This window comes from Penaeus chinensis, chromosome 26 (assembly GCF_019202785.1).
Source record: "Penaeus chinensis breed Huanghai No. 1 chromosome 26, ASM1920278v2, whole genome shotgun sequence".
NCBI lineage: Eukaryota > Metazoa > Arthropoda > Malacostraca > Decapoda > Penaeidae > Penaeus > Penaeus chinensis.
In genome coordinates, this window is record NC_061844.1 from 13,308,998 (window position 1) to 13,323,997 (window position 15,000).

Sequence of the window (15,000 nt, forward strand, 5' to 3'; positions counted from 1 at the left end):
TTCTCACGGATTATTTTCTCTCCTCCTTTCAGTCTCTCTCGTTCTTTTCTTTTGCTCTCGCTCTTTTCATATTTTTTTTTCTTACTCTTTCTCCCCTTTCCTCTTTCCTTGTATTCGTTTCTGATACATTCTCTCTCTCTCTCTCTCTCTCTCTCTCTCTCTCTCTCTCTCTCTCTCTCTCTCTCTCTCTCTCTCTCTCTCTCTCTCTCTCTCTCTCTCTATCTATCTATCTTTCTCTATCTATCTTTCTCCATCTTTCTCTATCTATCTTTCTCTATCTATCTTTCTCTATCTATCTTTCTCTATCTATCTTTCTCTATCTCTCTCTCTCTATCTATCTCTCTCTATCTATCTCTCTCTATCTATCTCTCTCTATCTATCTCTCTCTATCTATCTCTCTCTATCTATCTCTTTCTATCTATCTTTCTCTATCTATCTTTCTCTATCTATCTTTCTCTATCTATCTTTCTCTATCTATCTTTCTCTATCTATCTTTCTCTATCTTTCTTCCCCTCTTCCCCTCGTCCTCTCTTTCTCTCTTTCTCTCTTTCTTTCTTTCTCTCTTTCTTTACTACTTCCTTCCCCCTCCACTTCTCCCTCTCCCTTCCCTTTCCTCCCTCCCCTTCCCCTTCCCTTTCCCCTTCCCCTTCCCCTTCCCCTTCCCCTTCTCCCTTTCCCCCTCCCTCACCCTTACCCTCTCCCCTCCCCCCTCCCTCACCCTTACCCTCTCCCCTCCCCCCTCCCTCACCCTTACCCTCTCCCCTCCCTATTCCCATTTTCTCCTCTTCCCCTCCTTCTTCCTGCTTTTCCTCCCCTCCCTCCCTCCCTCCTCCAAACCCACCCACCCACCCACCCACCCACCCACCCTCCCTCCCCCAATCCCTCCCTCCCTCCCCCCACTCCCTCCCTCCCTCCCCCCCTACTCCCTCCCACGACAAGGAAAATAAAAAAGAAAAACAAACTTACTCCAGTTTTATGACTTTCAGCATCATGTTCGCCTTCCCGTTGAAACTGATGTCATCCGTTAACAGAATAGTTTTAAGCTGAAAGTAAAAAAGAAAAAAAAAAATTAATCAGTTAATCTCATAATCATTTCGTATTCTTGTGGATAAATGATTAGTTATGATCATTATTACGGATTTGTATAGGCCTATACTGAAGACTGTCTATGAAGACGGTTTACTGTACTGCATCATATTAGCTGAAAGGAAAAGTGTATATTATCAATTAATCTCATCATTTTGACCAATTGTCTATTACAATATCCTACACCGCAATATCCTGCCGGAAAGTTAAAATGCAGATTATCACCTACCATCACAGCATCTTGTATTGCATCATCACATATGTGGATATTTTCATAAACACATAAAAAGGGACATATTTTCAACAAGCAACATGGAATTCTATATCCCGAACATGTAAATATTATGAATATTATCCTGAACACTACAACCAGTACAGACGCACACACACACACGCACACACACAAACACACACACACACACACACACACACACACACACACACGAACACACACACACACACACACACACACAATCACACACACAATCACACACACAACCACACACACACACAATCACACACACACACAAACAATCGCACACACAAACACACACACACAATCACACACACAATCACACACAACCACACACACACACACAAACAATCACACACACAAACACACACACACAATCACACACACACACACAAACAATCACACACACAAACACACACACACAATCACACACACAACCACACACACACAAATCACACACACAATCACACACACTACACACACACAAACACACACACACAATCACACACACAACCACACACACACACACAATCACACCACACACAAACAATCACACACACAAACACACAGACACAATCACACACACAATCACACACACAACCACAACACACACAATCACACACACACACAAACAATCACACACACAAACACACACACACAATCACACACACAATCACACACACAACCACACACACACACAATCACACACACACACAAAAATAATCACACACACAACCACACACACACACAATCACACACACACACACACACACACACACAACCACACACACACACAATCACACACACACACACAAACAATCACACACAACACAATCAACACACACTACCAACACACACACACACAACACACACACACAATCACACACACAAACACACACACACACACACACACACACACACACACACACAGCATGACTACAACATTACCTCCTGTTCGAGGGTCTGCGTGAACGTTCGATAGGGATCCGAATGCGAATCTGCTAATTCCGTCGAGTAATTCATGTTGCTGATTTTAAACTTGGATTCTATGGCATTCAGAACTGAAATGGAAGAAGGAGAAGAAGAATTACAAAAAAAGAAAAAAAGAAAAAAAAAAGGAAATTGTTTTCATGAGTTGATCTGGTGAAAATTGTGGATGTGTGTCAGCGTTTATATCTATCTTGTCTTTATCTATTTCATTTGTCTGTCTATTTATATCTGTCTATCTTAGTTTATTCATATTTATTTATCTATGTTTTTATCTATATCTATCTATCTATCTGTTTATATCTATTTATTTATCTGTTTATTTAAATTTATTTACCTATGTTTATTTTTTTTCTATCTATCTATCTATCTTTATCTATATCTATTCATCAATCTTTTTATTTATATCTATCTGTTTACTTACACCTACTTATATATCTATCCATCTTTATCTATATCTATTCATCAATCTTTTTATTTATATCTATCTGTTTACTTACGCCTACTTATATATCTATCCATCTTGTCTTTCCTTTTCTCTCTCTCTCAATCATTCTACCTACCTATCTATCTATCTATCTATATATATATATATATCTATCTATCTATCTATCTATCCATCCATCTATCTATCGATCTATCTATCCATCTATCTATCTATCTATCTATCTCCCTATCTATCTATCTATCTACCTGTCTATTCACCAAAAGACCGAACTAAGCAACAACAAAAACAAAAAACAAAACAAGTAAATTCCTCACACAGAGACCGAACTAAGCAACAAGAAAAACAAAAAACAAAACAAGTAAATCCCTCACATAGAGACCGAACTAAGCAACAAGAGAAACAAAAAACAAAACAAGTAAATCCCTCACATAGCGGTGGTTCGGGCGGTGACTTCTGGCTGCTCGGGCCGGGCACGGCGGGCACTCCGCCTTTGGCCCCGCCCTGGGCTGTTGGAGGAGGAGGAGACGGAGATTAATTCGGGTGTTGGAGGAGGAGATGGAGATTAATTAGGGTTTGGGGGAGACGGAGATTAATTCTGGTGTTGGAGGAGGAGACGGAGATTAATTCTGGTGTTGGAGGAGGAGGAGATTAATTCTGGTGTTGGGGGAGGAGGAGATTAATTCTGGTGTTGGAGGAGGAGACGGAGATTAATTCTGGTGTTGGAGGAGGAGGAGATTAATTCTGGTGTTGGGGGAGGAGGAGATTAATTCTGGTGTTGGAGGAGGAGACGGAGATTAATTCTGGTGTTGGAGGAGGAGACGGAGATTAATTCTGGTGTTGGAGGAGGAGGAGATTAATTCTGGTGTTGGGGGAGGAGGAGATTAATTCTGGTGTTGGAGGAGGAGGAGATTAATTCGGGTGTTGGGGGAGGAGACGGAGATTAATTAGGGTGTTGGAGGAGGAGACGGAGATTAATTAGGGTGTTGGAGGAGGAGACGGAGATTAATTCGGGTGTTGGGGGAGGAGGAGATTAATTCTGGTGTTGGGGGAGGAGAAGACGGAGATTAATTAGGGTTTTGGGGAGGAGGAGATTAATTCGGGTGTTGGGGGAGATGGAGATTAATTAGGGTTTGGGGGAAGAAAATAGAGGGGATTAATTAAGGTGATGGAGATAGAAATGAATTAGGATGTTGGAGAAGATGGAGATTAATTAAGGTGTTGGAGATGGAGGTTAATTAAAGTGTTGGAGGTGATTCATTAAGGTGTTGGAGGAGATTCTATAAGGTGTTGGAGGAGATTAATTAAGGTGTTGGAGAAACCGGAGGAGACTAATTAAAGTGTTGGAGAAGATTAATTAAGATAACTCAAGTTGTCGCAAGTGAAAACAGAGAAAAATTAATTATGATAACAATGCAATCGACAACAGAACCCCCCCCCCCCCCCAAAAAAAAAAAAATAAAAAGAAAAAATAAATAAAATAAAATAATAACAATTAGACATATAAACAATAACAACAAACAAACAAACAAACAATAATAAAAAAAACTCAACAATAACAAAACCAAACCCCAACCCAAACCCAACCCCCAACCAAAACCAAACCCAAACAAAAACAACCACAACAACCACAACCACAACAAAAACCAAAACCAAAACCAAAACCAAACCAAACCATCCACCGCCATCTACTCACAACTATACATCCCCGCGGCGATGACGGAGCCGGTGAGGACCAAGATGGCGGCGCAGAACAGCAGGCACTTCCGTCCGCCCTTCTCGCCCTCGTTGTGTGTCACCTCCAGGTTCTTCCCTCTGCGGGGGGGAAGGAGGGTGGTGAGGGGTGGTGGTGAGGGGGGGGAGGGGGGGGAGGGGGGGAGGGGTGGTGAGGGGTGGTGAGGGATGGTGGTGAGGGGGGAGGGGTGAGGGATGGTGGTGGTGAGGGGGGGGTGATGGATGGTGGTGAGGGATGGTGGTGAGGGGTGGTGGTGAGGGGTGGTGGTGAGGGGGGGAGGGGTGAGGGATGGTGGTGGTGGGGGGGGGGTGATGGATGGTGGTGAGGGATGGTGGTGAGGGGTGGTGGTGAGGGGTGGTGGTGAGGGGGGAGGGGTGAGGGATGGTGGTGGTGGGGGGGGTGATGGATGGTGGTGAGGGGTGGTGGTGAGGGGTGGTGGTGAGGGGGGAGGGGTGAGGGATGGTGGTGGTGGGGGGGGGTGATGGATGGTGGTGAGGGATGGTGGTGAGGGGTGAGGGGGGTGATGGTGGTGGGGGATGGTGAGGAGGGGTGGTGAGGGGAGGGGAGGAGGGATGGTGGTGGTGATGGTGAGGGGTAGGGGTCATGCGGAGTGGTCGTGGTGATGGTAGTGATGGTGATGATAATGATAGTAGTGGTGATGGTGGTAGTGATGGTGATGATAGAGTGGTGATGGTGGTGGTGGTGATAATGATAGTGGTGATGGTGGTAGTGGTGGTGATGATGGCAATGGTAAGGAGGGTTGTGATGGAGATGAGAATATGAGGATGGTGATGGTAGTGAAGGTGATACTGGTTATGAGGATGGTGAGTGAGGCAGTTAAGGATGGTGGTAATTATGATGCAGTTTATATTATGATGATGATGATGATGATGATAGTGGTGGTGGTGGTGATGATGATGATGATGATGATGATGGTGATGGTGATGGTGGTGGTGATGATGATGATGGTGATGAGGATGATGGTGATGATGATGGTGATGATGATGATGATGATGGTGGTGATGAGGATGATGGTGATGATGATGGTGATGATGGTGGTGGTGGTGATGGTAGTGATGGTGATGATGATGGTGATGAGGATGATGGTGATGATGATGGTGATGGTGATGATGATGATGGTGGTGGTGATGATGATGATGGTGATGTTGATGGTGATGATGATGGTGATGATGATGATGGTGATGATGATGGTGATGATGATGATGATGATGGTGGTGGTGATGATGATGGTGATGGTGGTGATGGTGGTGATGATGATGATGGTGGTGGTGATGATGGTGATGATGGTGATGATGATGATGATGGTGATGATGATGGTGATGATGGTGATGATGATGATGGTGATGGTGATGATGATGATGATGATGATGATGATGGTGATGGTGATGATGATGGTCACTTCTTAAGATTTTTTTCCTAGAATTTTACTTTCAATAACTAGAAAATTAAATATTTATACTGAAATAATTACTTCATTCAAAAAAACTATAAGGTAAGAAGCGGGAAAAAAAAGTTTATAATCATTAGGTATATATTTTTTATTCTAAATTTACTTGTATCTGGATCTATCAGTCTCTCTATCTATCTATATCTATTTGTCTGTCTATCTAATAACTATTTATCTATCTATCTATCTATCTATCTATCTATCTGTCTGTCTCCCTGTCTGCCTGTTTGTCTATATGTATTTATTACATTTGTTCTTTACTTAGCAATTATTAACTTATATGAATATCAACAAACTTTTTATTTATTTAATTATTAAGAACACAAGCTTTAAACTTTTAAAATATAAATGAAAAATCAACGAGGAAATGGCCGAACCTACGAGAAACCACGTGATACCGCGAGAAACTGCGTGAAATTACGAGAAACTGCGTGGAACTACGAGAAAATGGGTGGAACTACGAGAGAGTGCGAGAAGCAACGACAAAATACGTGAAACTGCGAGAAAATGCGTGTAACTAAGGGAAAATGTGATAATTTTGGGAATAATGATAATAATAATGATAATGATAATAATAATAATAATAATAATAATAATAATAATAATAATAGTAATAGTAATAGTAATAGTAATAGTAATAATTCATTTAGTTTTTTCTTTTATTTTCGGGTATTTCAAAAAAAAAAAAACGAAATGACTTTCACGACGAAAAGAGTAGTTATATAAATCGTATTTTAATTCGTAATGATAAAACAATACCGATAATAATAATAAAAAAAAAAAATTGTAATAATGATGATAATTAAAAATAATAAAAAAATAATTGTAATAATGATGATAATTAATAATAATAATAATAATAATAATAATAATAATAATAATAATAATAATAATAATGATAATAATAATTTTATTATTATTGATATTAATATTAATATTAATAAAATCATTATTATTTTCATCATTATTATTATCTTTACTACTATTTATATCACCATCATTCTAAGTATCATTATTATTATTATCATCATTATCATTATCATTACCATCACTATCATTATCATCATTTCTATCATAATCTTCCAACTAACTAAGAAATCAAAAGCAAAGATTCGACAAGATAACAAAAACAGAAAGTATATATATATAAATATATATATATATATATATATATATATTTTTTTTTTTTTTTTTTTTTATTATTATTATTACTAAAAATAAAATAAAATCAATGCGACCTTCACCGGTAGATGTCATGCGGAGTTAGTTCTGCTGGGATGAGCATTTTTTTTTTGTCATATTTAACCAGACTTTGTGGTATGATTTCTCGTTTTCTCTTTCTCTCATCCTGGCTCTCTTACTCTTTCTCTACCTCTCTCTCTCTGTATCTCTGTATCTCTCTATCTCTCTATCTCTCTATCTCTCTATCTCTCTATCTCTCTATCTATCTATCTATCTATCTATCTATATATATCTAGCTAGCTAGCTAGCTAGCTAGCTAGCTAGATATCTATCTTTCTCTCTCTCTCTCTCCTCCTCTCTATCTTTATCTCTCTATCTATATCTACCTCTATTTATCCCTATCTATCTCTATCTCTCTTTCTCTCTCCCTTCCTCTCTTTCTCTCCCTCTATCTCTCTCTCTCCCAATCTCTTATCTTCTCTTCTCTTCTCTTCTCTTCTCTTCTCTTCTCTTCTCTTCTCTTCTCTTCTCTTCTCTTCTCTTCTCTTCTCTTCTCTGCTCTTCTCTTTTCTCTCCTCCCCTCCCTCTCTCTCTATCCTCTCTCTCTCTCTCTGTCATATCTCTCTCTCTCTCTCTGTCTCTCTCTCTCTCTCTCTCTCTCTCTCTCTCTCTCTCTCTCTCTCTCTCTCTCTCTCTCTCTCTCTCTCTCTCTCTCTCTCTCTCTCTCTCTCTCTCTCTTCGTCCCTTCTTCTTTCTCTATCCGCTTTCTCTCCCTCTCTTTTCTCTCTCTCTCCCTCTCTTTTTCTCTCTCTCTCCCTCTTTTCTCTCTCTCTCTCCCTCTCTTTTCTCTCTCTCTCTCCCTCTCTTTTCTCTCCCTCTCTCCCTCTCTTGTCTCTCTCTCTCCCTCTCTTTTCTCTCTCTCTCTCCCTCTCTTTTCTCTCTCTCTCTCCCTCTCCTTTCTCTCTCTCTCCCTCTCTTTTCTCTCTCTCTCCCTCTCTTTTTTCTCTCTCTCTCCCTCTCTTTTCTCTCTCTCTCTCCCTCTCTTTTTTTTCTCTCTCTCTCCCTCTCTTTTCTCTCTCACTCCCTCTCTTTTTTTTCTCTCTCCCTCTCCTTTCTCTCTCTCTCCCTCTCTTTTCTCTCTCTCTCGCTCTCTCTTTTCTTTCTCCTTTCATCTCTCTTTCTCTCTCTTTTCTTTCTCCTTCCCCCCTCTCTCTCTCTTTTCTCTCTCCTTCCCTCTCTTTATCTTTTCTCTCTCTTTCCCTCCCTCTCTCTATATTATATTTCACTCTCTCCTTCCCTCCCTCTCTTCTTATTATCTTTCTCTCTCTCCTTCCCTCCCTCTCTCTCTATCTTTCTCTCTCTCCTTCCCTCCCTCTCTCTCCATTATCTTTCTCTCTCTCTCTCCTTCCCTCCCTCTCTCTCTATTATCTTTCTCTCTCTCCTTCCCTCCCTCTCTCTCTTTTATCTATCTCTCTCTCCTTCCCTCCCTCTCTCTATATTATCTTTCTCTCTCTCCTTCCCTCCCTCTCTCTCTATTATCTTTCTCTCTCTCCTTCCCTTCCTCTCTCTCTATCCTCTCCTTCTCTTTCTCTCTCTCTCTCTCTTACCTCTCTATTCTCTCCAGTCTCTCTCTCTCCATCTTCTCTATCCGGATGTCGTCGTAAGACCCGGTCACGTGATCAGGTTTGCCGGTCTCCAGGATGAACTTGACCCGATGACCTCCGAGGGACTTTTGGGTCATCCCGATCGGCCCGTCGGGAGAGCTATTGGGTTGGGGGGGAGGTGGTAGGGGTAGGGGGTTGACAGGGATCGGGGGGTGGGGGGTGTTGGAGGGAAGGGGAGGGGCGAGGGGGGAAGGGGAGGGGTGAGGAGGGAGAGTGGTGGGGGGTAAGGGGTAGGGGAGAAGGGGAGAAGGTTGGGGGGTGGAGGGGTGGAGTAAATGATGGAAGGGGGGGAGGGAGTTACATTAGAGGGGGGTTGGAGGGAGTTAAGGGAGGGAGGGGGGGAAGGAAAGGGGGAAGGACGGGCAAAAGAGCGGAAATAAAGAAAAATGATAAGAAAAAATAAAGGATAGAAGTGGCAGAAGAAAAAAACAGAAGAATGACGTCATCCGAAAGGAGGAATAAGGAAGAAGTGAAATAAAGAAGCAAATGACAAGGAAGAAAAAAAAAGGGGGGGGAGGAGGGGGAGGAAAGGGTTTGTGAAATAAATTAATTAACATACTGTGAGAGAAATGTATTGGATACAGTGAAATAAATACTCTACAATGCATAGAAAAGAACAATACAGCTGTAGGTCCAAATATCAAGGAAAAAATACATAATACAAAAACTATTGCAGAAAATACAACAGAAAAAAAAATAACTACAATGCTAAAACAAAGCGATCTATTGAAATTGATAAACTCCTCCATAATGGCGGTTTTGGCTACTTTTACTCATATTGTTCCAAAATTGGCTACAGTATTTGGCTACATTTGGCTACTTTAAGTCTATTGCACTTTTCACTATGGCCCAACTACAAAAAAATTAGTCTGCTTGTTCTGTTTCGGGTGTACGGACTGCAGTTAAGTGAATCAGTAAGTAATTTATCTCTCTCTCTCTCTCTCTCTCTCTCTCTCTCTCTCTCTCTCTCTCTCTCTCTCTCTCTCTCTCTCTCTCTCTCTCTCTCTCTCTCTCTCTTATCGTCCGACATTCTCTTCCTCCTCCTCCTCCTTCAGCACCCCTTCGCCTTTTCTTCCCTCCCCCCTCCCTCCCTCCCTCCTCCCTCCTCCCTCCTCCCTCCCTCCCTCCCTCCCTCCCTCCCTCCCTCCCTCCCTCCCTCCCTCCCTCCCTCCCTCCCTCCCTCCCTCCCTCCCTCCCTCCTCTCCCCATCCTCCCCTCCACCTACCTGACGAAGCGGTGCGTGTCCATGGGCACGTAGGAGTCGTCGTAGGGGTCCGAGAAGCGCGTCCGGTGGTACCCGTTGAGCGCCGCGGCCGCGTTGGCCCCCGTCGCCGCCGCCGCCGCCGCCGCGTTGGCCGCCGCGTTCTGCTGGAGGCCGAGGTTGACCATCTCCATGTTGATGGTGGTCGAGGACGGGCTCTTCTTGAGGATGCCCTTGCGCACCGAGGACACCGAGCTGCGCTGGCTCAGGTTGCCCGAGCGGTGGCTCACGGGCGAGTGCCGCGGGGACGGCTGCGGGCTCATCCTGGAGGGGGAAGGGCATGTCAGTGGGGGGCGTAGCCGGGGGAGGGAAGGGGCTGGGGACTCATCCTGGGGAGGGAGGGGGACGTCAGCTGGGGAGGGACTCATCCTGGGGAGGGACTCATCCTGGGGAGGGAAGGGGACGTCAGCTGGGGAGGGACTCATCCTGGGGAGGGAAGGGGACGTCAGCTGGGGAGGGACTCATCCCGGGGAAATTTAAGGAACTCTTCCTACAGTGGAGGAGGTGGCTGGAGGCTCATCCTAAGAAGGAGTGTGTGTGTGTGGAGGGGGGGGGGTCCGCTGGGATAGCCATAGGGAATTTACGGGTTAATTTCAAGAAGGGGACCTATTATATAAAATGGGAGTTACATTTTTTTTTTTTTTTTTTTGGGGGGGGGGCGTGTGACTGGACAGGATCTACGTACGTCCACATCTGTCTAGAACAAAATGTACATAATTCATATCCAAACTTGTCTTCCCAGTTTGAATCCCTCTGATCTGAAGGAGAGTGAAGGTCAGGGCAAATCCCGCCTGCATTTATCTACAAAATCATCTGCAAACCCATCAATTCCCCCCCCCCCCGCCCCCCCGACCTCGCGCGGAGGCGAGCGACGCACCTGAAGCTGAGCCGCGGCGAGTGCAGGGGGCTGGGCTCTGGCGACGACCTGGTGGAGACGCTAGAGGTGGCGTCTCCTCTGCCGCCCTCGTCGTCCTCGTCGTCGTTGAAGAAGGTCGGGTTCACCACGCCGGGGTCGTCGTTGTCGTCGTCGATCTTGTCCTCGCCGGGCATAATGTCGTCCTTGTCGTCGTCCGAGTCGTCGCAGCCCAGGCGGAACTTCCCGGTCTTCACTCGGCCGTTGGCCACGAGCCCGCTGTGGTTCTCCAGAGCTTTCTTGGCGTCGCTGTGGTTCCTCTCCTCATCCTTGTGGTTCTTGTGGTTCCTCTCCAGGTTCTGCTGGTTCTGGAGGAGCGTGTCGAGGTTGTCCTCGCCGCCGCCGCCTCCTCCCGCGTCGGAGGGGTTGCCGGGGTCCTTGTGCTCGGCCTCCCGCTCCTTCTTCCGCTTGCTCTTGCTCTTGCTCTTGCCGACGAGGGCGAGGCCGTCGTGCGCGTCGGGGAGGTCGTCGTCGTCCTCGTCGTTGCTGTCCACGACGGCTGTGTTCTCGTTCTCGTCCGTCAGCGACTTGCTGTCGTCCTTCTGGCGCTGGTTGATTGAGGCGAGGAATGCCTGGCGGGAGAAGGGCGGCGTTAGTCAAAGCAAACCTTTGATTGAACAACGTTTAGTCTTAACGAAGGACAAATTCATAACTTTAATCAACCCCTTTAACCGGGATGACACGAATGACATGCCACGTCCACGGCGAATTCATTTTATTACTGATTCACACGCAGATCGCTCCACTAATGCTGAGTCAACAAGCCCTTTATAGTCCTTCTTACCTCACCTGTTTACCCTTTTCCTTGCTTTTCGAAAAGATTCAGTCTTCTCATATATGGCCACTAGTATCTTTACACCACTATAATAAGCTCAACATCGATAATAATGAGGACAGTATCGATAACAACAGCATCAGAAAAAAAAAAAAAAAAATCCCCCAGAAATTTCAAGGAATACGGTTATCATCACTAATAACAACAAAATAAAATAGATTGATCACAACAATGGCACTTATAATAAAAACAGTAATAAAAACAAAACTGATAGCAGCAACAAATGAACAGCAAAACGATTTAGCAAAGAAACAATAAATCTAATCCCCATAATTTCTTCACATAAAATGCGTTACATGAATCTATCACAAGACGAAACACAGTGGAAGAGAGAGAATGAATATTCTAATTCAATCTTCAGTATGTAAATGAGGAGTGATATGTTGAAGGCCTACGTCTCAGAGCGTTGATAATAATAACAATGACAACAATAACGATAATAACAATGATAAAGATGCCAATAAAAACAATAATATTGATAACAATAATGATAATCATAACAATATCAACTATAATAATGGTTATCATTATTACTACAACAACAATAATAATAATAATAATAATAATAATTATTATTATTATTATTATTATTATTATTATTATTATTATTATTATTATCATTATTATCATCATCATCATTATTATAATTTTATAATAATAATAGTAATGATAATAATAATAACAATAATAATAATAATAATAATAATAATAATAAAAATAATAATAGCAATAACATTAATAATGCTAGTAGTAGTGGTAGTAATTATTATAATTATAATAATCATAATAATAATAATAATAATAATACTAATAACAATATTGATCACAAGAAATAACAATAATGATGATGTGTGTATGTATATATATGTATATATATAGCTATACAGATATATAGATATGTATATGTATATGTATATGAATATGTATATCTATATGTATATGTATATGTGTGTGTGTGTGTGTGTGTGTGTGTGTGTGTGTGTGTGTGTGTGTGTGTGTGTGTGTGTGTGTGTGTGTGTGTGTGTGTGTGTGTGTGTGTACTTATATATATAAATATATATATGAATAAACATACATATATGTGCATGTGTGCATATATATATACATACATATATATATATATATATATATATATATATACATATAGTTCTAGTTATAGTTTACGTTAGCATCACAAAAGGCTTTAAAATACCTGACAGTGTTCCCAGAACAATCACTTATAACTCGACCCACATTTTGGTAACAATGTTCCTAAATTTGATTGGAACAATTGTTATTATCACTTTCCACTATTCACTCACCGATAACACATCCATTGTAACGCCTTCGACAGATATTTCATCCCAAGTAACCTATCCCAACACCCGGTAACGTTTGGTAACACACGATATGTGAACAATGAAGCCCGCGACTGTAACGCCAGGTAACCGTGTTAAAAAGTGCTCTGTAATGCCTCCTAACCCGCGCTCTGTAACGTTGCTATCCTGTACCGCGATATCGGAAGCAAGTTGGTGTGGTTATGTCACAGCTGATAAGGACTGGATGGACTGTGGGGAAGGGGAGAGGGGGGGGGGGTGAGAGAGGAAAGTCACACGTGGGCAAATGTACGTGCACATTTATAAGGATGGGTATAGGTAATGTACATGCATATATACATACATATATACACTTACACAGACAGAGACATAGATATATGTGTGTGTGTGTGTGTGTGTGTGTGTGTGTGTGTGTGTGTGTGTGTGTGTGTGTGTGTGTGTGTGTGTGTGTGTGTGTGTGTGTGTGTGTGTGTGCGCATAATTACACACACACACATACATACATGCATACACATTTATATATATATGTATATATATATTTGTGTATGTATTTATGTATATATGTATGTACGCATACAACATACACACATATATACATATATACACGAATGCGTGTGATCATAACGAGAGCAGAACGAGCCAAGAGCAAAGCAGAAACAAACAAACAAACAAACCCTCCGGCGGCAGAGCCCACACGCACAGTAACACACAAACGCCCCTCAAAAGCAGAGGCAAAAAGAAAAAAAGAAAAAAAGAAAAAAAAATCGGGACAATAACCAAAAATCGACAGAAACGAAAAAGAGCAACAACAACAACACATCGGGATCACTCGCGCATTGTTATGTTAGCCCCCCCTCTGCCCCCCCCCCTCTGGCCTCCCACTGGACCCCTCCCTTCCCCTTCCCATCCCTTTCCTTCTCTCTCCTTTCCTCCTCTTCTCCTCTTCTCCTCTTCTCCTCCCTCTCTCCTCCCTCTCTCCTCCCTTTCCTTCTCTCTCCTCTTCTCCTCTTCTCCTCTTCTCCTCCCTCTCTCCTCATTTCCTTCTCTCTCCTCCCTTTCCTTTCCTCCTCTTCTAATCCCTCTCTCCTCTTCTCCTCCCTCTCTCCCTTCCCGTCCCTCTCCTCACTTTCTTCCTCTTCTTTCCTTCCTCCTCTTCCCCTCCCCCTTTCTTCTCCGCTCCTTCTCTCATCCCTCCCTTCTCTCTCCTCTTCCTCTTCCTCTTTCTCTCCCTTCTTCCCAATCTCCTCCTCTTTTACCCTCTTTTCACCTTCTCTTCTTTCTCTTCTCTTCCTCTTTCGCACCTCTTCCCCTTCTCCTCCTCTTTCGCACCTCTTCCCCTTTTCCCCTTTCCCTCTCCCCCTCCCCCGTCACCTATCCCCCCCCTCTCCCCTTCCCCGTGTGCATGTCACGTGATTCACGATCATTTTGCTCTCCCAGACCGGAAGTGACGTCATGCCCTACCTTCCCCTCTTTCCCTTCCTCTCTCGGTCGCTCACTCCATTCCGCTCTCTTCCTCCCTTCCTCTTCTTTCTGTCTTTATTTCTTAATCTTTTTCTCTTCTTCTTCCTCTCCTGTCTCTCTCTCTCTTTCTTTCTCTTTCTCTTTCTCTTTTTTTCTCTCTCTCTCTTTCTCTCTCTCTCTCTCTCTCTCTCTCTCTCTCTCTCTCTCTCTCTCTCTCTCTCTCTCTCTCTCTCTCTCTCTCTCTCTCTCTCTCCCTCTCTCTCTCTCTGATAATAATGACATTAATAATAGTGATAATAATAATAGTAATAATAATAATATTAATTATCACAATAATAACAATAATAACAATAACAACAATAATATCAATAACAATATTATTAATAATAACAGC

At 42.9% G+C, this 15,000-nt stretch overlaps 1 protein-coding gene across 1 annotated transcript in view; it reads right to left on the reverse strand.

The window, feature by feature from the left end:
• Nucleotides 1-15,000, reverse strand: part of LOC125039012 (serine-rich adhesin for platelets-like) — a gene marked incomplete in the record, with an annotated part of 94,343 nt that overhangs the window by 15,541 nt on the left and 63,802 nt on the right. Inside the window, 7 exon segments of the mRNA XM_047632731.1 lie at nt 967-1,043; nt 2,288-2,400; nt 3,203-3,280; nt 4,468-4,586; nt 8,764-8,919; nt 10,046-10,345; nt 10,959-11,566. Coding sequence (XP_047488687.1) covers nt 967-1,043; nt 2,288-2,400; nt 3,203-3,280; nt 4,468-4,586; nt 8,764-8,919; nt 10,046-10,345; nt 10,959-11,566 — 1,451 coding nt within the window.